The sequence below is a fragment of the Acinonyx jubatus genome, chromosome A2, assembly GCF_027475565.1.
Source record: "Acinonyx jubatus isolate Ajub_Pintada_27869175 chromosome A2, VMU_Ajub_asm_v1.0, whole genome shotgun sequence".
Classification (NCBI taxonomy): domain Eukaryota; kingdom Metazoa; phylum Chordata; class Mammalia; order Carnivora; family Felidae; genus Acinonyx; species Acinonyx jubatus.
In genome coordinates this window covers 120,242,983-120,264,574 of record NC_069383.1, presented here as the reverse complement: position 1 = coordinate 120,264,574, position 21,592 = coordinate 120,242,983, and the positions used below count along the sequence as shown (strand labels likewise).

General features: G+C 41.3%; 1 protein-coding gene across 8 annotated transcripts in view; it reads left to right on the top strand.

Moving 5' to 3' along the window:
• Positions 1 to 21,592, top strand: part of ITPR1 (inositol 1,4,5-trisphosphate receptor type 1) — a 325,544-nt gene that overhangs the window by 25,088 nt on the left and 278,864 nt on the right. For all 8 annotated transcript variants that reach the window (XM_053219026.1, XM_027042521.2, XM_053219028.1 and 5 more), the window contains exon 4: positions 2,203 to 2,273. In XM_053219026.1, coding sequence (XP_053075001.1) covers positions 2,203 to 2,273 — 71 coding nt within the window. The remainder of the gene's footprint in view (positions 1 to 2,202; positions 2,274 to 21,592) is intronic.

The following is a 21,592-nucleotide window of genomic DNA, read 5'->3' as shown; positions in this document are numbered from 1 at the left end:
GCTGTCATCACAGAGCCCGACGCTGGGCTGGAACCCATGAACTGTGAGATCATGACATGAGTGGAGGTCAGACACTTAACTGACTGAGCCACCCAGGTGCCCCTCCTTCCTTTTTCTCTAATGTGTAGATGGCCCATTTTGAATTTTGGGCTCTACTCCTTACCTCAGATGAGTTTTTCCTTGGTTCAAAATGGACTTGGAAAATAAAGTTTGGCCTTCTTCTTCCTTTTAATATTTGTTAACATTTATGGGGTACTAGTTGTGAATGACAGTGAATGACCACCAGTTCTTGTAGAACTTGGCATTCTAACTCCCCAGTCACATTCCATTTATACAGATGGCAGTTATCTCCCACCTGGCTCTCTTGACTCACTGAGCTTTAGAACTTGAATTGGACCTTGGAGAGTCGGGGTGTGTGCACATGCTGTGTAGAGGTGTGCTGCAGAATCACCTGAGGAACTTGTTAAAAATAGAAGTTCTTGGGTCCCATCCCGGAACACAGCTTTAGTAGGCCTGGGTATGATAGGGACCTGGTATCAATATATTTTATAAACAAATGGAAAGTCTGATGAACATATCCCTATTTGAGAATCCTTGAGCCCAACTCTTTGAGTTTTACATATAAAGGAACTGAGACCAGGAGGAATCAAGTAATGTAGTCACAGTCAAGCTGCTAGTAGATGGCAAAGTGCCATCTTCAATTCATTTGTCTTCTGGCTTAGCCTGGGGCCCTTTCTCCTACCCCTTGTCCTTGTTTCAGAACTTGATGAGTATTTAACCCAGCTGTACATTAAATTCCAAGCCATTCCCCCAGTTCACACATTATATCAGTTCTGGTGGCATTACTGTATTTACATTCATAGGGGCTCCAGGTGGGAGTTGGAAATGTGCACATTCTGCTCGACTTTTGCATAAAAGCTCAAGCCATTGACCACACTGTTGCTCTTCTTGATGGAGAAAGGTCTTGCGTCTTAGAGCTGAGGCAAGCTGCTGGTGGGCTACTCTAGTCACTTTGATTCACCCACTTTGATGCACCGAGCACCTTGCCTGGGCAGGAAGATGTACTAGGCTTGGGCATCTTTTGGATCACACACATTTCTCTGCCCCCAGGGAGCTCATAGCCTCCTGCACCATTTGTGTAGTGAGGTAGGGAAGACAGGAGGGAAGACAGGAGGAGAGGCAGGGAATGCCTGGTCCAAGACAGGCTTGGCAGGGAGACCTTCATGGAGAAGATGAGGGCTCTGAGTCAGTCTTGAAAACCGGTCCAGGAGGGGAAGTTGAATTTTGGAGGAAGCAGTGGTAAGAGAAAGGCTGGCTAATGGTACCTTGCTTTTGGGAAAAAGCAGCACAGACAAATGGAAGAAATCCTGGAAATCCATAGTATATTAGCTGGGTGCAAGTTCTGCAGTCACTTGGAAATGACCAATACTAGTGTTAGGAACTTGTATAAATCATTTAAACTTCTCACTCTCAATTTGCTCATCTGTTCAAAACACACAGTATTTTAAATAGGTTCTTCTAAAAGAATCGTGTAAGTTCGATTGGTCAGTCTGGATTTCTAAATACAGGGTCTGTATATAATTGCAGGCTGCTTATTTATAACTTTTTGTACTGTTCCCCACCTCTATTTCAATTTCCAGTAGTTCCATATGACTGTCTGCTAGCAGCTTCTCAGATGGCCTCAGGCACAGTTAGTTCCTGACTGAATTTTGTTGTCCTTTCTCTTAGAGCCCTTAGATTGGATTCTCTTCATTAGTTTGCTTTTGTGGCTCCTGTGCTAGCTTTGAGCTCCCTAAGGGCAGGGCCTGGTTCATATTTGTCCTCACACCCCAGAGCCCAGCACTGTGCCTGGCACCAAATGGGCCCCTCATCCACCATGAGTTGAATGCACTCACCTCTTGCTATCCCTCCCGACTTCAGCATTACTGCATGTTGTGCTCAAATCCATCATGGACGTGGTTAAGGGAAAAGAGCCATAGAAAATAGGAGGTTCATGTATGCATTGCAGAAGCACAACCTGGGATTGTGGATTAGGTTTAGCTCCCTGCATGGGAAACCTCTCGTGTAAACAGCTTCGTGGCAGGAGAACATGGCCATATAAGTTTTGCACAGGAGTAGCCCTGGATGTACAATTTTTGCATAGTGCTTAGGTTTTATTTTCTTAGACTTGGCCTCATAGAATGTTTATCTTTGTCTTCACAGCCTGGTTGACGATCGTTGTGTTGTACAGCCAGAAGCTGGGGACCTTAATAATCCACCCAAGAAATTCAGAGGTAAGTTGATGACCTTCCTGGAATGGGTACCCTGCTTTAATTGAAAATTCAGCAAGTGTGTCTCTGTGTGTGTGTGTGTGTGTGTGTGTGTGTGTGTGTGTGTGTGCGCGCGCGCGCGCGCACGATTGCTTATGCAGATGTGAGTTTAATAAGCAGTTGTAGGTTAATTTGCTTACATTTTTTTTAAAAGTATGATTTCAAGTCCAAGCTTTGTGACCTTTTGAAAATGCATAAATAAGTTGAACGTCAAGATTAGAATGGCTTTTATTAGAGCCTTCATGTGTATATTGAATACATGTTGGTCAGTGTAAATTCAGCTTAAATGTTTACATTTGTGCAAGTATGTCCCTGAACAGGATTTATCGATCTGGTCACAAGGAACATGTGTCATTGAAGCAGATCCCGCTCTGCCTTAGGGGCTCTGGTATTTCTAGATGCTTCAACCTGGAGTGAGGAGTTCTTGATTATTGTACTTATTTTTTGAAGTAAAAGACCTCCACATGACAGCCTTATTACCAGTAGCTCCCCACCACTCCTGGCTTGCTCTGCTCTGCTCTGCTCTTCTCTTCTCTTCTCTCCTTTTCTTTTCTTTTCTTTCTTTCTTTTTGTTTTTGAATGTTTATTTTTGAGAGAGAGAGTGCAAGCAGGGGAAGGGCAGAGAGAGACTGAGACAAAGAATCCGAAGTAGGCTCCAGGCTCTGAGCTGTCAGCATAGAACCCAATGTGGGACTTGAAGTCATAAACCATGAGATCATGACCTGAGCCTAAATTAGACACTTAACTAATTGAGCCACCCAGGTACCCCCTGGCTTTTTAAGCCTCTTACATTTGTTATTTTCCTCCCAAGGTAGTTTACTTTTATTCCAGAAGGTGTTTAAAATATAATTGGTATGTTAAGATGATAAACATTTTGTTTTTCTTTCTTGTTTTTGTGGTTTGTAGTTCTCAACTCTAGCTGCATAGAAATATCTGGGAGAGATATACAATTAAACGGATACTTAGGGCCCTGCTCCAGACCAATCAAATGAATCTTGGAGGGTTGTGGCCTGGGCACGGGCATTTTTTTAAGCTTCCCAAGTGATTTCTTTACATTTATTTTGAGAGAGAGAGCGCACGCGTGCACGCATGACAGCGTGTGTGTGTGTGTGTGTGTGTGTGAGAGAGAGAGAGAGAGAGAGAGCACGAGCGGGGGAGGGGAAGAGACAGAGACAGAGAGACTGACTACCAAGTAGGCTCCACGCTGTTAGTGCAGAGTCTGATGCAGGGCTCTAACTCATGAACTGTGAGATGATGAGCTGAGATCAAGAGTGAGGTGCTTAACGGAATGAACCACCCAGGTGCCCCCACAAGTGTTTTTTTTTTTTTTTTTTAATGATGAACTGGGGTTGGGGCTCCTGGATGGGTCAGTCGCTTGAGTGTCTAACTTCAGTACAGGTCATGATCCGAAGGCTTTTGAGTTCTAGCCCCACATCAGACTCTGTGCTGACAGCTCAGCTTGGAGCCTGCTTGGATTCTGTGTGTCCCTCTCTCTCTCTGCTCCTCCCCTGCTTGTGCTCTGTCTGTCTGTCTGTCTCTCTCAAAAATAAATAAACATTAAAAAAAATACTGACCTCGGGTTGAGAACCCATTGGGTCACTATTTGACTCTTGGCCTTGATTCCAAAGGGCTCAGACCTTGCCATTTTCAGGTTACATCATTTGAGTTATGAGTTCTTATTGTTGGTAGATGTAGAAACTGTAGTGATATAGCAACTGTTTGGATAAAAGCTAAAGGACTTAGAATAAAATAGAAGGCAGACGTTCAGATGGAGAGAAGGATTTAGAGATGTTTAGTGTTGAGCTGCCTCCAGTTGGCATGAGACTATCAGGAGAATGTTTTCACCTGGGAGGTTGGGGGGCAGGAGGGAAGACTATTGAAAAAAAATTGTTGGCATATGCCCCTGTGACAGGATCCTGAGGCAGCTCTGGCCTCAGTGGCCTTTTATTTTCAACCCTTCATCCATGACTTTTTCAGAACAGAATCCTGAATGTAGCAGAAATGAAGGATTTGATCTAATAGTCATAAGCCAGTTACTTATAGGAATAATGCTCTACACTGAATAATAAAATATGCCTCAGTTTATCTTTTAACAGGGTCAAGCTCAGTGGACTCAGTGCCAGGTGCTGTGCTAAGGGCTTTGCTAAATTTTTAGCTCCTGGAATGGTCTGTCCGCCCTGTGAGGGGACTGAAGCCCTCTATGGTTGACGTTAAGTATCTTGTCTAGGGTCACATACCTGGGGATGGATGGAGTAGGAGCTGTAGTTCTCAACTTTGGCTGCACAGTCAGATGTGGGACTTTGAAAAGTAATAATGTCTGAGTCCCACACTCAGGGATTCTAATTTATTTTGGCATTATTATTATTATTATTATTATTATTTTTTAAAGCTTCCCGGGTGATTCTCCTGTGTAGCCAAGGTCAAGAACCACTGCTAATGTAGCCTAGGCTATAAACTACTGGCTTTATTACTTAAGGGTGAGCTGGTTGAAGTGTGGCTTTGCAGTTGGAGCCAAATGCAGGGAGCTCATTGCTAGTGTGAGCTCTATCCCACTCTGCACGCAGGCCGTGATAGCTGGGAAAGGAACCTTGAGAAAGATGTTAATGCCTTGTACAAATTTAACCAGTGGCTATTTGAATATAGGTTTAGAATGTTAAATAGGACCATACCCACAGGAAGTCAGAAGACATATTTGTTTTCCTGGCACTAGGGTAAAAGTGCTTGTGCTTAGATATGTATCTGGTGGCCAATTTGAAGGGGCTGTTTGGAGATAAAAATGACAATCTGATAGAGGTCACTTGGAAAGAACCGAACTTTGTTTATGGCCTGGCCTGGTTCTACAGGTAGTCACATGACAGCAACTTGATAAGTTGACTACTTTTCCTCATAAATTAAAAATAAAGGTTTCTAGGTTGTGAGGTGCTTTGCACTTGTGGGAAAATCCGGTTCAAAACAAGCTTTGCTGCAGGCTTTTCAAATGTGGGTCAGGACTGCCTGAATTCCTCTTGCTGCACTGGAGGGCCCCTGCACGCAGGTGAGGGGCCCAGGCAGAGTGCCAGGAAGATCTCCTCCACCTTGGAATCTGGGCGAGGATTTAAACACTTTCCAAAGCAGCCCTTCAATTCTGGTGCAGCATTCTTTGAAAAAAGATTTTTTTTTTCCCCTAAAATGAAGAAACAGATTTCTCTTTTGGAAGGGATTATTGCCTTTCCAAATACAAGTGCTTTTTGAAGTTGAAGCCATTTTGATGTTTAGAAATTGTGCATAGGGCATTTGGGCAATTTGGAGGCATTTCTAGTCCATTTCCTTGCCGTGCCATTACACTGTGGAGTTTAACAAACACATATGGAAAAGTGAGATGCTGGCAAGCAGCCGGATGGGATGATGGAGTCTTTATCTGAGCAATCAGCAGAGCTACATTTAGTCAGTCAGATTTGTTGTTGCTTCCATTGTTTCCTTGCCAAGTTATTTCCTATATTGAGAACCATCATAACCTGTTCTTAAGTAAATGGAAACCAAAGGCCTATTTATGTAATGCTCCCTGTGGCTTCTGACTTGGGGTTTTTAATTTTGTGGGCTCCTCTTAAAGTCTGCTACTCTAGTGATTAATATTATAGGCCCTAGGATCAGGCTTTCTGGGTTCACATCCACGTTCTAATTCTTAGCTGTGTGACCCTGGACAAAATGTTTAAGCTCGGTTTTCTGTGAAGCTTGGTTTTCTCATCTGTAAAATGGGAGATTATATGAGTCGGTACCTCATACGGTTACCGTGAAGATTAAGTGGGTGTTTCAAATTTAGCAGTGACGGAGCCTGCCCTTGAGTTAAGGACAGAGTAAGCTTTATTTACTCCTATCTTTTCATTCCTGGTACTTCTTACAGAGGTTAGTGCTCATAAATGTTGGCAGAAGGGCATCCTATATATGAATCCTTTAACGATATGAAAATAATTATTGTTTGTCTTTTTGTGTTTAAATGCTTTTGTGAGTAGGGGTTTGCACAGGGACCCAATGGCTTAGGTTTGAGTCCCAGGGTTCCTGTATGCAAGCTAAGTGACCTTGATAGATTACTTAATTTTTCTAAGCTTGTTTCCTCACCTATAATATGGGGGAAGAGAATTCCTTCCCTTTAAAGGTAATAGGATCGATGATAATAAGGGTAAAGAACCAATCAGAGTACTTGGTTGATACCTAAGACCTGCTCATTGACTGATAGCTGTTATTTTTCATTGTAGATGCAAAAGAATTAAAATCTTAATACACTTGCTTCTTCCTGATAGGTAAAAGTACATTACCAAGTAAATTGCTTTTGTGGTGATTCCCTTGAATATATCTCCTGCCTGGAACTTCATCAGGAAGAAAGGATTGGGTGCACATCTGTTTCACGAAAATTTTACAAGCTTCTTTGATTATCCAAAAGAATTTTGGACAATATCCCTTGTCCTCTAGGTGATGAGAAGAGCTGAAAAGTAGAATAATTCAGTTACTTTAGCCCTTTAGTTAATATAGTACCATTTTAAAGTGGAAGTGTCCATGGCAAGTAAGACAGAATCTCTTTTCTTGCTGGTTTGTGTTGGCTTTGCCTGTGATCTTGAAAGAAGGAAGACAAACATTAGATAGAAACCGGCAATAGAAACTTTGTGGTTAGAGAATTCCTTTCTTGAGATGATGTTTTCCTCTTCCACCCCCACCCACCCCTTCCCCCTACTAAATATAACAGCATCTTCTCTAAAGAAAAGAAGGAAATTAACTACCATTCTTATTTTGATCCTACAGTCTTTGCTGTTTTAAATGTAACCTCCAGGGGTATTGGAGGAGCAACAAGGTCTGGGGTTTTCCGGAAATAAGATAGGCGTTAGTATTGAACACGCTATTTATTGTGTAATCTGCTTTTTCAGAATGGGGCAATGGTAAAGTTCTTACCCTCAAAACTTGATCTTCTCCATTCAGTTCAAGAGGCCAATCTTTTTTTTTTTTAACGTTTATTTTCGAGAGAGAGAGACAGACAAAGTGCAAGCAGGGGAGGGGCAGAGAGAGAGGGAGACACAGAATCTGAAGCAGGCTCCAGCCTCTGAGCTGTCAGCACAGAGCCCGATGAGGGGCTTGAACTGACAAACTGTGAGATCATGACCTGAGCCGAAGTTGGACGCTTAACCAACTGAATCACCCAGGCGCCCCTTGACTTAATGTGTTTTTAACTACATCCAGGACAAGTTATCTTCGGGTATATTGTATATATGCATATGTGGGATATGCAACATGTTACCTACAGCTTGATGTGAGTCCTGTCTGTATTGAGAGCGAAGGTCTGGTCTGAGCAGGTATAACCTGATTCCTGGGCATCTCCAAGTTGACTGACAGCTCTAGATTGCTCAGCAAGTGTCCTGCTTAGCAGTGAAAGCCTGGAATCACAGTCTCCAGATCATACTGGGAAGAAGTCTATGTTGCTTGGCTATGACAAGCCAGTCTTGGACCTAAAGCTTGGCCATGAATTTGAAGGTCAGGCCTGTGGCCTTGTCACATTTACTGTTGTTTTCCACAGTCCCAGTGTGCTTGCACTGTGCCAGCCCACCTGTTAGGGGAGTTGTGGACTTAGGATGTCTTGATGGAGAGAAAGTGGTTTCATATCACACGCCACCCCCCAGTGGTTTTGAAAGGGGCTTCAAATAAGAATGGCATTTTTCATGGTCGGGTGATAAGTATTTAAGTAGCAGTGACCCGCTTACCTGATCATTGTTTACCTGTGTTTAGGTGGAGGTAGGCAGTGGTTCTTAGCCCTTGTGGGAAAACTAAGACTGAAGTAAAGAGCATCATCTTATCTGAGAGCCAGTTTCCAGACCAGTATCTGCTGCCAACTGCTATGGTAATTTGAGACAGTCATTCCCTCTCTGCAGGCCTCAGTTTTTCTATCTGTTAAGTGGAATGTAGGCAAAGTGACTTCCAAGATCTCTTTCAGCTCGGAACTTTGTGATTGGTGCCAGAAACAAGCCAGTTAACATTTCACAAGAGGGCATTGATGTTCAGGAGTCTGGTGCTGTCCAGAAGTAGGTTTTTATTTCTTTGGGATTGCAGATATCCTTTGATCAGATACGACAAAAGGATGGAAACAGCCAGGCCTTACTCTGAGGCCAGATGGGGACACAGCCCGGTCTTGGGTCACAAAGGTCTCTGGACTAGGGTGACCATAACAAACTCACTGGCTTAGCTTTCGTTCAAACCACCCTCCTTTGCTGCACGTTGCCTTAATTGTTGCTAGGCAACATTTTTTTTTTCTTTTGGCAAAGCATTGAAGGAATGAACCCATATCTTAGTTTTAAATACCCACATGCAAAGGGGAAGGCCTAACTTAAAATTTGTCTGTTCTTTTGATTCTAATCCATGATGGGCCTCTCACAGTGGGGGTAAAGGACTTAGTTTCTGCCTGTCTTGTAAAATAAGGCAGAAAAACCCCTCTACTTGAGGTGCTTGTCAAGTATATATGCTTTGAGGCATATTGAAGGTTTTGGGTGTGCATGCGCCTGCGTGGAGCTGCTTTGTAGGAAAGTCGCTTTTGTGTTCACAAAATCAATTCAAATTTAATAAAAAGATTAGTAGGTTTTTTATAATCTTCATTTCAGATTTACCAGCTTATCTCAATCTTGCACCAACAGACTCCATTCAAAGGGAACAACACTGTAATTTAAATCCATTCCCCAGGCAACATAGAATGCTCACAGTGTGTCACACATTCACTGGGATGATGCCTGCTGCTTGATTATGCTGGAGTCCCACACACTGCTGCATGTGTCCCTCACTGGATTTCTGCCTACTTGCTCAAAGCTTTGAGCTGCTTGTCTGAAGGCTCTGGGGCATCCTGCACATGGGCACAAGAGAGCTTGTGCTTACTCTGATGCCCTGGATTGCTTCCTGTGTGACTATCTGAGTGACACATGGAAATTAGACCTCGGACCCCTGTTTTTATATTCGTTTACACGTAATAATTGATTTACTAATGGAGAACAGCTTTCAGCTCCAATGCAGAAAACACTTGCATTGCAATGGGAATGTTGACCTTGTCATGTAATTCAATCTCAGTATTGCTGTTGTGGCTTCCTCCATTGAGGGCAAAATTGATTGGGACAGCAAGCAAGTGTAATGGGGTCATATTGTCACGCTGTTACATGGTTTTCCTGAAAGTACAACATAGTGGTTGATGAAAGACTTTTTCTTAAGGGAAAGGCTTTTATTATCCTGTCTTCAGAGCATTGATGAAGATATGTGGTGAATCACTTGAGCTTAAGATAACTCATCTTTCTTTCTTTCTTTCTTTCTTTCTTTCTTTCTTTCTTTCTTTCTTTCTTTCTTTCTTCCTCTCTCTCTCTCTCTCTCTCTCTCTCTCTCTCTCTCTCTCTCAGATATGGAAATTAGATTTAGGAAAACTCCTGGGGTCAAAGAAAAATCCTGTATCAAAATTGGTATTGGGACACAGTCTGGGTTTCCACACACACTATCTGTTAGGCTGCTGTGTTTGGGGCATAGATTTAAGAAGCATTTTTTTTCCCCATTACCTTCTATATTTAATGGTATTGTCTTTTCTGTAAATAAGAGTGAATAGCTTGTATAGTGCATATGTACATTAATTAGCTCAATCTATTTAATTTATATCATTACCTTTATATGCATTAATCTGTTTGACCCTCGTAATAACCCCATAAGGCAGCTATAGTTAACCTTCTACAGGTGAGGGAGCTGAAGCACAATGTGTTGAATGTCTGGGCCAGGATTAGCTAGGTAGAAGTTCGCATACCCAGGCTTTGAACCCAGACAATCTGATATCAGAAACCCCCCTAATACCTACCGTAAACTGTGTTTAGAAGGGAACCAGTCTTTGGGGCACCTGGGTGGCTCAGTCAGTTAAGTGTCCGACTTCAGCTTAGGTCATGATCTCACAGTTCCTGGGTTCAGGCCCCGCATCGGGCTCTGTGCTGACAGCTCAGCACCTGGAGCCTGCTTCAGATTCTGTGTCTCCCTCTCTCTGCCCCTCCCTCCCCCACGTGTGCGCGCCCTCTCCCTCTCTCTCTCTCTCTCTCTCTCTCAAAAATAAATAAAATGTAAGGAAAAAAAATTTAGAAGGGGACCAGTCTTCAAATATTCCTTCACTAAATTGCTGGTTTCTTGCTCAGGTTCCTCCTCTATTACCCCAAAATAAGTCCTTCTGAGATGAGCTGACAGGAACAAATGTCTACATACTAGAGGTACTAGCTACCTGCCTGCTTAACAACCTGGACTATAATATTTATCACAGCTGTTTTCTATTTTTGTCTCCATAGCTAGATTTTGGAGCACCTGGAGGGACCACATCTTACCCTGCACTTCTGGCCCAGTGCCTGGTGTAATGTTGGTCCTTTTTTCAAAGCTGGTTGGGGAAGAATTCATGTTTTTTCCTGAAAAGGTTTTCACTTTTCCCATTGCTACCAGTGTTTCTGCTAGTGACATTTTAGGTCAACAAGTGATTTTTTTTTTTTTACAGGGGTGCCTTATACTGTTTTATCACCTCTCTCCACATTACCTGAGTCTGGTCTTCTGAAAAGATTTTTTTTTTTTATAGTTGACTTGTCTTCTCCTGGAGTAGTGGACTGGCCTTACCTTCTGAGCGTACTTTCTCTTTGACCCCCAGTGTTTGATCTCTTGTCTCTCTCTGATGCCTATGGTTTTGAGATTCCTTGCCTTCACTAAATTCATGATCAAGAAAAAGATGTGGTTAAAGATCTTCCTCTTTTGTGTCTGGCCTCTTGGTAGGCTCATGGCCTACTTTTCTTCTTGACTGTTGAAACACCCCTGTGGTGTGGTAGGTGGTATTTATCCCCATTTTACAGTTGGGCACCCCAAGCCCAGAAAGGACCTGTAATCAAGCTAGACTTAGGATTTGAACCCACATCTGGAGGGCTAGAAAGTCTCCACTGAACCACTCCAGTGAATAGATCTGTGCTGCTCAGGAAACATTTGGGGCCTCTTACCAAGTCCTGGGTTCCACATTTAAGAGGCATATTGCTCAGTGGGAATAAAGCTCAAGGAGGAGTAACTAGGAGGAAGGGTCGCAAAATGATTGCATTCATGTTGCCCAATGAGTAATGGAGGAAACTTAAGACATTTTAGACCAGCTTAAGAATTTCTCACCTAAGCTCCTACAATGACCTCCTTGCTTGTTGCTGCATTTCCCTCTTTGCCTGTTTTGAATGTGGGGGCCTCCCACTCTGATGCAGTGTTGCCTGCAGCCAGAGGAATCTGTGCAAATCTGATGGTGTCATTGGCTGGGTGGAGCCCTGGGTTGTTCCCTAGTTGTGCTTAGGATATACGACGTACTTCCAGGGTTCACAGGGCCCTGCATGAGTCACTCTGCTTACCTCTCAGCCTCATCTGCAGTCCCACGCTACGTTCTGTGCTCCCGCCAAACTGATTTATTTCTTCCTGGCAGTCACTGTGCTTGCTCTACCCTCTGGGCCTTTGCATGCCCTTTTTCTTCTCGCTGAAATGATCTCCCCATCTCTGTCCTTCCTCTTGGGTTCCCCAGTCCCCCTAATGCCCACCCATCCTTCAGACCTCATACATTCCCTCTGAAGTATCTTCACTGGCCTCTTGTGTGCACTTAAGCTGCTCCTCCTTTTCAAAGACTCTGAAGCCAGACTTCTTGGGTTTGACTCTCACCTCTGCGTTTTACTGATCATGTTCCCTTGGACCCATTACGTACCCTCTCAGTACCTCTGTTTCCTCATCTTGAAAATGGGGCTATGATTCTATGTGTCTCCTAGTGTATTGGGGAGGATCAAAGGAGCCAGTCCATGTTAGGTACTTAAAGGAGCAGCTGGCCTCTATTACATGCTATAAAACTCTTTGCTGTTATTGCTGGTTTATGACTTCACTCCTACCCAGCTCTATCTTAACTGAGGTTAGGAATGAGGCCTGTCTCCCCTAAGGTTTTGCACAGGTCCTGGCCTATAGTAGGCTCTTAGATATTTGTAGAATAAATGAAAAGAGCCCTCTAAGGCATTGCTTCTGAAACTTGAATGTGTATAGAATCCACTAGGGGATCTTGTTAAAAATGCAGATTCTGATTGTGTAGGTCTGGGGAGAGGCCTGAGATTGTACCATTTCTGAGTGGCTGCCATTCTCTTGCAAGGCTCTAAGGACCAGTTGTCAATCTTCCCTTAATTTAGGGCTGTCATATGGAAGACGGATGTCCTGAGCTCAGAACAATAATAGAGAATTAGGGCCAGCAGATAAAAGTGACCAGAGTCAGAGTTTCGGATTTAAGGAACTTGCTTCTGATTATAAGTGCCAAACAATTGCTCAAGGAAGAGGCCTGCTTCAAATGATTGAGTTTCCTCTCATTCAAAGGGGACTAACCATTTGTCAGGGATTTTGAAGAGGGAATTTCATTTTGGGGACAGAGGTTAGGTAGATGATCCCATTTGACCATAAGTGTCTGTTTTCCCACCAAAGAACCCAGCTGTTTTTTCTGTTTTGCTTCCTGTGGAAGCCTTGTGGTTGGGGGCGTTGGGTCAGCAAACAGCTGGGGAGAGGACAGATACACTCTCCAAGTGAGGAACTCTCAGGGATCCAATGTGTTCAGTCCAACCAGCAGATAACATTGCAAAGTAGTGGAAAGATGAAATTATTGAATATTGGAAAAGGTGAATGAATACAAAAACCAAAAATCTGAATTAAACTCCTGCAGAATCTGATTTTAATGACTGTGAGGTATGGTGGGGAGGCCATGGAAGGTAGTGGTTAGGAGGGCTGGCTCTGGAGTCAGAGGTGGGGTCAGGTTCCTACTCTACCTCTTAATTAGCTGAGTGACCATGGGCAATGACTTAATCTCTCTAAACCTTACTTCTCCAGCTGGTTACTATGGTTAATAATAGTATGGAACTGATTGAATTATTTTAGGCTGATGTGGTGTGTGCATATAGCAGAGTTAGCAACATGCTGAGCACAACCTAAGCACTCTGGAAGTGGTAGTCAAGTAGCTGTCATGACTAAATCTGCAATTAGCAGCTCTCAGGACATTTTTTATGAAGATCACACCTAGCCCTTGCCTTGTTTAACCATGATATGTTTGTTTTAAAATTTGAGTATGTGGATTATACAAAGGTGTCTACAACCACACTTTGACCTTTCTGAATTTCTTAGATTTTTATTGGCTTTGCCTCATAATCAAGAGGGAGCTCTAGAGCTTGTGAACTTTTGAAGGGAAGCCATGAGGCCTTTTTTTCCTACTTGCACAAGCCTTGACCAGAGCTTCGGTTACTGATGGCGCATTTGCTCCAGCTGGTAATCCTGCCTTATGTATAAAATTACAAGGCTAGCTGGGAGAGGAAGTTGTGTTTATCTTAACCCAAGCAGCAGGCATTCCAGCCACTCTTGACAGACAGGAGGAAGATATTGCCAATCTGCTGTTTTCCTGAAAGTCCTCTACCCCCACCCCCATGTGTTGTAAGTTTGGAGGGGTTCTTGCCAGTTAGCCTGCAGAGTGACATTCTCCCTGTCTTTGAGGACAGTTTAATTCTGAGGAGAAGGGATGAACCACTGGCTGCTTCCTTGGTCCTGTCAGCCAAGGCAGAGGAACCTCTAAGGCGAGAGGCCAGCATGACTCCTATAGAAGGCAAAAACTGTGCTTGTGTCCATGGGCACTGGTTTGGGGAAATAAGTAGAAAGTGGCCATAGGTGTGGGGAGAAGAATTTGTCCCTTCAAAGGCTCAGTGTTTTTTTCCTTTACAAAGCAATAGCTGGAGATCAGTGCAGGAAAAACTCCAATTTGAGCAGTTGTAATAATTGAGAAAATAAATTGGGCAATTATTCCTCTTTTTTTAAATTTTAAAAGTTCCTTTTTTCATCTGGTATTTTTCCGGGTACATTTGAGTTCCAATTTGGGTGCTTCTGAAATGTCTTGATGTTTTGTGCTGCTAAAATTACATGTGTCTAAAAATGTTATCAGTGATGACACTTCTATATAAGCTCACTTGGACTTATGCTAGCAAATTTCTGTGACTGAGGTCCTCTCCCCTCCCCCCAACCATTCCCAGGAACATAGCATTTCAGGTAGAAGTAAGAAATAGAATAATCCAGCCTAGGTCTAGCCATCTAGTGGAGGCCTATCTCTGGAGAACTTTGCCTCAGTTTTGTCGACAAAGAATACTGGAGTTTTGTTGCCATAGTTTCAGTGAAAAATTTGACCTTAGCTACAATAACATACAGTTAGAAAGAACTAGCTAATCGGTTTTCTAAAATTAGTGTTCTCTAGTACATAAACCAGTAGGAACAGAGTATTTAATTAAATATTATACAAGAATATAAAAACCCGAGGGAATGCAGTCCCTTGATCTGGGCAGGGGGAGGGAGGAAACCCATAATCGTGCTTTACTGCTCTCTTATTAGCTAGAAGAACTTTTTTTTCTTTCTTCTTTTTTTTTTTTAATGTTAGTTTTGACTTTATTTTCAGATCTCTTGGGGATGAATATATAATGCTTGTTGAGACAGCAAAACAACATTCAACATTATTTCCAGTTGTCCCCTACAGGGTACAGACTAACAAGGCAAGAGGGGAAAGTGATGTTGGCTGGGACCCTAACAAGGATACTTGTGGGTGATCTTGTAGTTTGTGCTTGTTGAGAAGCAGAGGCATTTCGAAAGTTATTTCCTGTCTGAAATCTGGATCTTTTTGAGCATGGAGAGTCTAGATTCTTGTTCCTTTGAACACTTAATGTGTGAATGAGGAAACAGTGCCTCCCTATTGGCCCCTTATCCCGAGTTCTGAGTATAATTGTGTTCTCCTTCCTGCAGCCCTACAGTCCATCAAATTGTTGAGCCCTGACTTAGCCCCAAGCAATTATCTGCATTTAGATTATGTAAAATTTGACCTCCCTTGTCACCCACCTATTAAGAATCCCTGTAATAGCTCATCATTTTGGTGATGGCTGAAAATGTTACCAATATTGTGCTTACTCAGAAAGTTGTGGTACTAGTTATTGAGTGAAGTAGGTTTCAGGTTTTGTGGTTTCAGGACATGTAGTCCAGTCTCTAGTTGACCTTCTTGTCTAATTTTTCATCACCTGCTGTGGATGCTGTGAAAGTACAATGGAGTTAATTTGTTTGCCAGGTGTTTTATTGATTGAGAACATTGTTAAGGCTCTTCTGGAACTTTCATCTTTCTCCTTGTCAATTACATCTTGATAAATGTTCTCTCTCAATTTCATTTTTATTTCAGGATTTTTTTTCTTTTACCTTAAACGAATTAATTAGTTAAGAGAATTTGAAGTGTGGGGCATTACTTAAGGGAATACAGAGTTTCTCCACTTGACTTTTTTCACCATTTTGCGTGTTTCTGTACTGGCATCTTAACTATTCCGATGGAAAATATGTCCTTGGCAAGACTCTTAGAAACACAGTCCCAGAGGTCATTGGATTGTGCAAGCTTCTTGACTATTTATAAGGTCATCTACCTGAACAAATACAAATGGTCCCTGCCCTTAAGGAATTAGCAGTCCTATGAGGAGAGATGAGTGAGAACTACTTTGAGGATTATCCTTGGAAAATGTTGAATCCTACACATGTTTTTATTGCCCTGATGTTCATTGTTTTCGTCTATTCTGTCAGTTCACTGTGCCCGAATAATTTGAATTCATCTTAATAATAGCTTAGGGGAAAAAAATGCAGTTAGAGAGCTTGCTGGAAAAGCAACAGCATGCATTTTAAAGTACTTCTGGTTGACCTGGCTTTCACTACCCATTTGTCCTCAGGCCCTTGCATTAGTATGGATAATTGAGTTGATGATACTTAGCAAATATCATTAAAGAGTTTGGATGTGGCAGGCTGGTTGGTGGCAGAGTGAACTAGTCAGGACTGTATTCCAGGTGATAGCCAGCTTGAACTAGCTTTAACAAAAAGGGGACTTTTACTGGCTAAAACAGTCCTGACTGAACAACTGAATTGTATGAAGGGCAGGGATGCAGCAAGGACCTAGGATAGACCCATTTTGGGCACTGAGTCCCTTCAGCAGCCTGTGTCTGTCTGGGGTCATTTCCTCTCTGCACATCTTCTAATTTGTTCTTGTCCTGTTCTCATCTAGTTTGGGTGTCAGGGTTATGCTACCCTCTCAAAACTAGTTGTCAAGTGTTTGTTATTTTTCTGTTCTCTGGGAGAGTTTCTGTAGTGTTGGAATTACCTGTTCCTATAGTGCTTGGTAAGTAAAGCAGTCTTGGCCATATGTTTTCTTTTTCTTTTTTTCTTTTTTATTAAAAAAATTTTTAATGGTTATTCTAAAGAGAGAGAGAGCAGGGGAGGGCAGAGAGAGAGGGAGACACAGAATCCCATTTAGGCTCCAAGCTCTGAGCTGTCAGCACAGAGCCCAACATGGGGCTTGAACCCACGAACGGTGAAATCATGGCCTGAGCTGAAGTTAGGAGGCCCAAATGACTCAGCCACCAAGGTGCCCACCGGCCTTATGTTTTCATTATGGCAAGATTAACTACTGATACCGTTTCTTTAAAGGGTTACTTATTCTTGGCTCAGTTTTGTAAGTTGTACGTGTCTAGAAATTTACCCAATGTTATTTAAGTTTTCTAATCTGTAATATCCTCCTATTATGTTGTTAATTCCTTAAGTGTCTGGTTTGGTCCCTGTGGTAGGCTTAAGAATGCCCCCTTTTCACCCCCATGTCCACTTTGTAATCCCTACAACCTGTGTACATTACCTTAATTGGTAAAAGGGGCTTCACAGATGTGATTAAATTAAGGCTCTTGGGAGGATTTTCCTGGATTTCCAGGTGTAGCTGATGTAATCACAAGGGTCCTTAAAGGAGGGAAGCAGGAGGATTAAAGTTAGTAGTGGGACACATGGGGATGGAAGCAGCAGGTTGGAGTGATGTGGCTCTGTGCCGAGCAGTGCAGGAAGTTGGAAAAGGCAAGGAAATGGATTTTCCCTCCGAAGACTCCAGAAAAAATACCGCCCTGGCGACACTTTGATTTTAGATGTCACGACATTAAGAGAAACGATTTGTGTTGCTTTAAGCCACCCAGTTTTTGGTAATGTGTTACAGCATCAATGGCAACATTACTATGATAATATTCCCAATATTGTTCATTTCTGTGTTCTTTTTTTCTGTGTAAGTATTGACACATGTTTTGCTGTCTTACTAGTCTTCAGATAACAAAATTTGGCTGTATTGATTTCATTGTAAGTTGAAGTTCCTTAATTACTGCCCGTTATTATTTTCTTGCTCCTATCTTCTTTGGGTTTATTTTGCTCTTGCTTTACTACTCTCTTAAGCTGGAAAATCAACTTTGAGTCTTGAGCCGTTCTCAAATTGTAACGTAAGCATCTAAAGCTTTAAGTTGCTTTTAAACATGGTTGCGTCCATGTACTTTGGTTGCATCCTACATATATTGATATGTATTTTTTACTCTATTGAGTTCTGAATATTATATTTGCCATCATTTCTTGTATGTATGCGTTATTTAGAAGTGTTATATTTCCACTTACATGGAGTGTAAGTGTACATTCTAGTTCTTATTTAAAAAAACGTTTTACAAGTTCTATGTTGGTCAGACAATAACTGTATCAGATCAGTTTTTTATGGCTGGAGAGGCTTGCTTTATGGGTTTAGCATGTGACCAATTTTTATACATGTTCCACTGTGTTTCAGAGAATATGAATTTTCCATTTCTGGGGTGCAGTAAATCTTCTATATGAATCCATTTGGTTTTTTGTTTGTTTGCTTGATCTATCAATTGTTGAAACACATTTGTTAAAATTTCCCACTGTTAATTTTTGGGGGTTGTGAAACTATTCTACATCCTCATTATGATGGTAGTTATATAGTATATGTATGTGTTAAAACTCATAGAACTGTATACCAAAGAAAAAAGTGAACTTTACTGTATGTAAAAATTTTTAAAACACTTAAAAATTTCCCGCCATGAAAGTGGATTTGCAATCTTGCCTTCTAGTTGGTGAGTTTTTTGTTTGTTTTTTGTTTTTAGCTTACCGAAGTTAGGTCACTAAAAGCTAACTAACACCTGTAAAATTGTTAACTTACTGGTGAACTAAACATTCTGTAATTATGTAGGGAACATTTTTTTCTGTTTTATGCCTTGGAGTCTCTTCTGTTTACTAGCATATGCACACCTGAATTGGTTTGTTTGTTAGTATTTATTTGGTGTAGTTTTTTCTTTACATTAACTTTTGAATTGTCATTATGTGTTAGAGATCTCTCATAAACACACATAACCAGATTTTTAAAACTCTTCTGACCATTTTTGTTAATTAGAATCTCCAGTTCATATACATTTGTTGTAATTACTGATGGTATTGGATTTACAGTCTTAGTTTGTGTTTTTCTTTTTTACCTCAAAATTTTTTTCTATTTTTTCCCTTTTTTGCCTTCCTTATGTTTCATGGAAGCCTTTTGTTGTTCTCCATTCCACTTTTTTCCTTTTCCTAGCTGGAGGGTTATACTTTATATGTTCATTATAGTACTTACTCTGATAGTTTAATGTGTATGTTTAATTAAGCCTAATATTAATAACTATCATTCTTTTTCTGCTACACTTTGAGGACCCTAGAACATTGTAAGGCCTTTTCACTCTCTGTTAGTATATGCTGTTTGTAATGTTAGTATTTTCTTTAAACTTGCATATTAGATATGATTTTGTTTTACATTGTCATTTTTTTGTATAGTTTTTTTAAATTTATGCATTTTGCAAGTGAGCGAGCATGAATGGGCATGGGGCAGAGAAATAGGGAGAGAGGGACTCCCAAGCAGGCTCTATGCTGTTAGCTCTGAGCCTGATGTGAGTCTTGATCTCAAAGCAGTGAGATCATGACGAGAGCCAAAATCATGAGTTGGACTCTTAACTGACTGAGCCACCCAGTAGCCCCTACATTGTCATTTCTGAAATTGACTTATATATTAGTTACATTTACCAGACTTTTTATCTGGGATAGTTATCTTTCTGCCTGAAGAACATCTTAGATAACTTAGAATGTCTGTTAGTGGTAAATTCTCTTTATTTGAAAATACTCACTTGTTTGTGTGAAAATATCACTTTTATTCTCAAGTGATAGTTTTGCTTGGTATAGAATTTAGGTGGATAGGTACTTTCTCTCAACATCTCGGTTTTTTGTTTGTTTTTTTTTTTTTTTTTTGTTTTATTTTTTTAAGAGTTTCATTTTTGCTGTTAAAAAAAATTATTGACAGGGGCACCTGGGTGGCTCAGCTGGTTAAGTGGCCAACTCTTGATTTCAGCTCAGGTCATGATCTCATGGTTCATAAGGTCAAGCCCTGCGTCTGGCTCTGAGCTGACAGCATGGAGCCTGCTTGGGATTCTCTCTCTGCCCCTCCCACTTCATGCTCTTTCTCTCTCTCTGTCTCTCAAAAATAAGCATTAAAAAAAAATTGGTTGACAGAGACTTGATTCTTGATCTCTGTGGTTGACTTTAGGACCTTCTGTTGGCCTTTGATTTTCTTCAGTTTTAATGGTGGGAGTCCAGGTAGTGATTTGTCATGTATTTTACATATTTGTTAGATTCCTAAACTTGAGGTTGCTTTTTTGGCTAACAGTCATGGAAGATTTTGAGGCTTTATTGGAATACTCCTTTCCCTGGTCGGTTACCTTCTGGAACTTGTGTGTTCCTTAACCTCATTATCTTTTCCATCTTTGCTCTTTATGCTGCACTCTGGGTGATTTCTTCTAATCTATCATTCTTTATTCTGTTTTAATTTCTTCTTTGAGAGTTTAATTTCAGTTATGTTTTTCATTTTTAAAAGTTCTATTTGTGTGTTCTAAAAATGTTTGTTCATTCTCATGCTTCCATATTTTGAAGTCTCTATTTTGTTTCCTGTTACATAAAAACTATAGTTTAAAAATACTCAATCTCTAAAAATGCCAGTAGGTAAAATCTCTGCAGATGTTACTCTATTTTCTATAGTGACTTGTTCTAAAAATGGTGTCTTATTTCCCTCCGTGTTTTGTAATTTTGATTATTAGCTTGTGTTTCTTGGAATGTCATCTGGGAATTCTTTGAGGCCTGTGTTAAAGCTGTATTCCTCCAGTGAAAAGTCATTTCGTATTGTCAATTGTCTGAGGTGCTACAACTCAGGAACTTGAAATCAAATTTTCTGCTGGAAGTTTTGTGGAATTTTGTTTTCTGCTTAAAGTTTAAGGATTTCCCACATAGCATTGAATGTGGGTGACAAACCAGTATGGGGGCCCACTTGTGGTTATGAATTATTAGAGTTTTTTTCTTCTGTAGTGCAAAATTCAAGATAGGTTACCCTACCCTCCCATCTTTCAAGGTTGGTTGGTTTTCATTCACCACTGTGTTGAAGGTGTAACTCCTTAGGGATTCAAGCTTTATGCGAGGATTTCCTAGAAGACCTTGAGTAGGCTCAAAGCTTTATCCAACAAAATCACAGGGTGAATGCTGGCTTTAGGACTGACATAACTATTGGCGGTCTTGTTTTCACTTAATTATTGCCTCTCTGGATTCCCTACTAGCTAACTACTTCAGTGCATGGTTTACACTTGTGTTTTAATACTTCATCCAGTGTTTTTTGTGTTTTAATTGAGGATCTCATTCAGGATATCTAGTCTGTCATACTGTAAAAAATGGAAATACACACCTGCTACTTTTTGTCTCACTTCAAACTGTCATTTTCTTTTCTTTTTAATTAAAAAAAAATTTTAACGTTTATTTATTTTTGAGAGACAGAGCATGAGCGGGGGAGGGGCAGAGAGAGAGAGGGACATAGAGAATCCAAAGGAGGCTCTGGGCTCTGAGCTGTCAGCACAGAGCCTGACACAGGCCTTGAACCTACGAACTGTGAGACAATGACCTGAGCCAAAGTTGGACGCTTAACTGACTGAGCCACCCAGGCACCCCCTGTTTTTTGTTTTTTTTTTAATGTTTATTTTTGAGAGAGAGCGTGAGTGGGCGAGGAGCAGAGAGAAAGACATAGAATGTGAAGCAGGCTCCAGGCTCTGAGCTGTTAGCATAGAACCCGACCTGGGGCTCGAACACATAAACGGTGAGATCATGACTTGAGCCGAAGTCGGATGCTCAACTTACTGAGCCATCCCAGTGCTCCCAAACTATCATTTTTTGTGTGATGGAAAACATGGCTGCCAGTAACTCCTAAATTTTATAATTTTGTAGCTTTAATAATTGGAGAGAGACTGATCTCTGTTGTTTTAATACTCACAAGTCTTAAGAAGAGGACTGGTTGAGCTTGGGTCAGATTTCTTCATCTG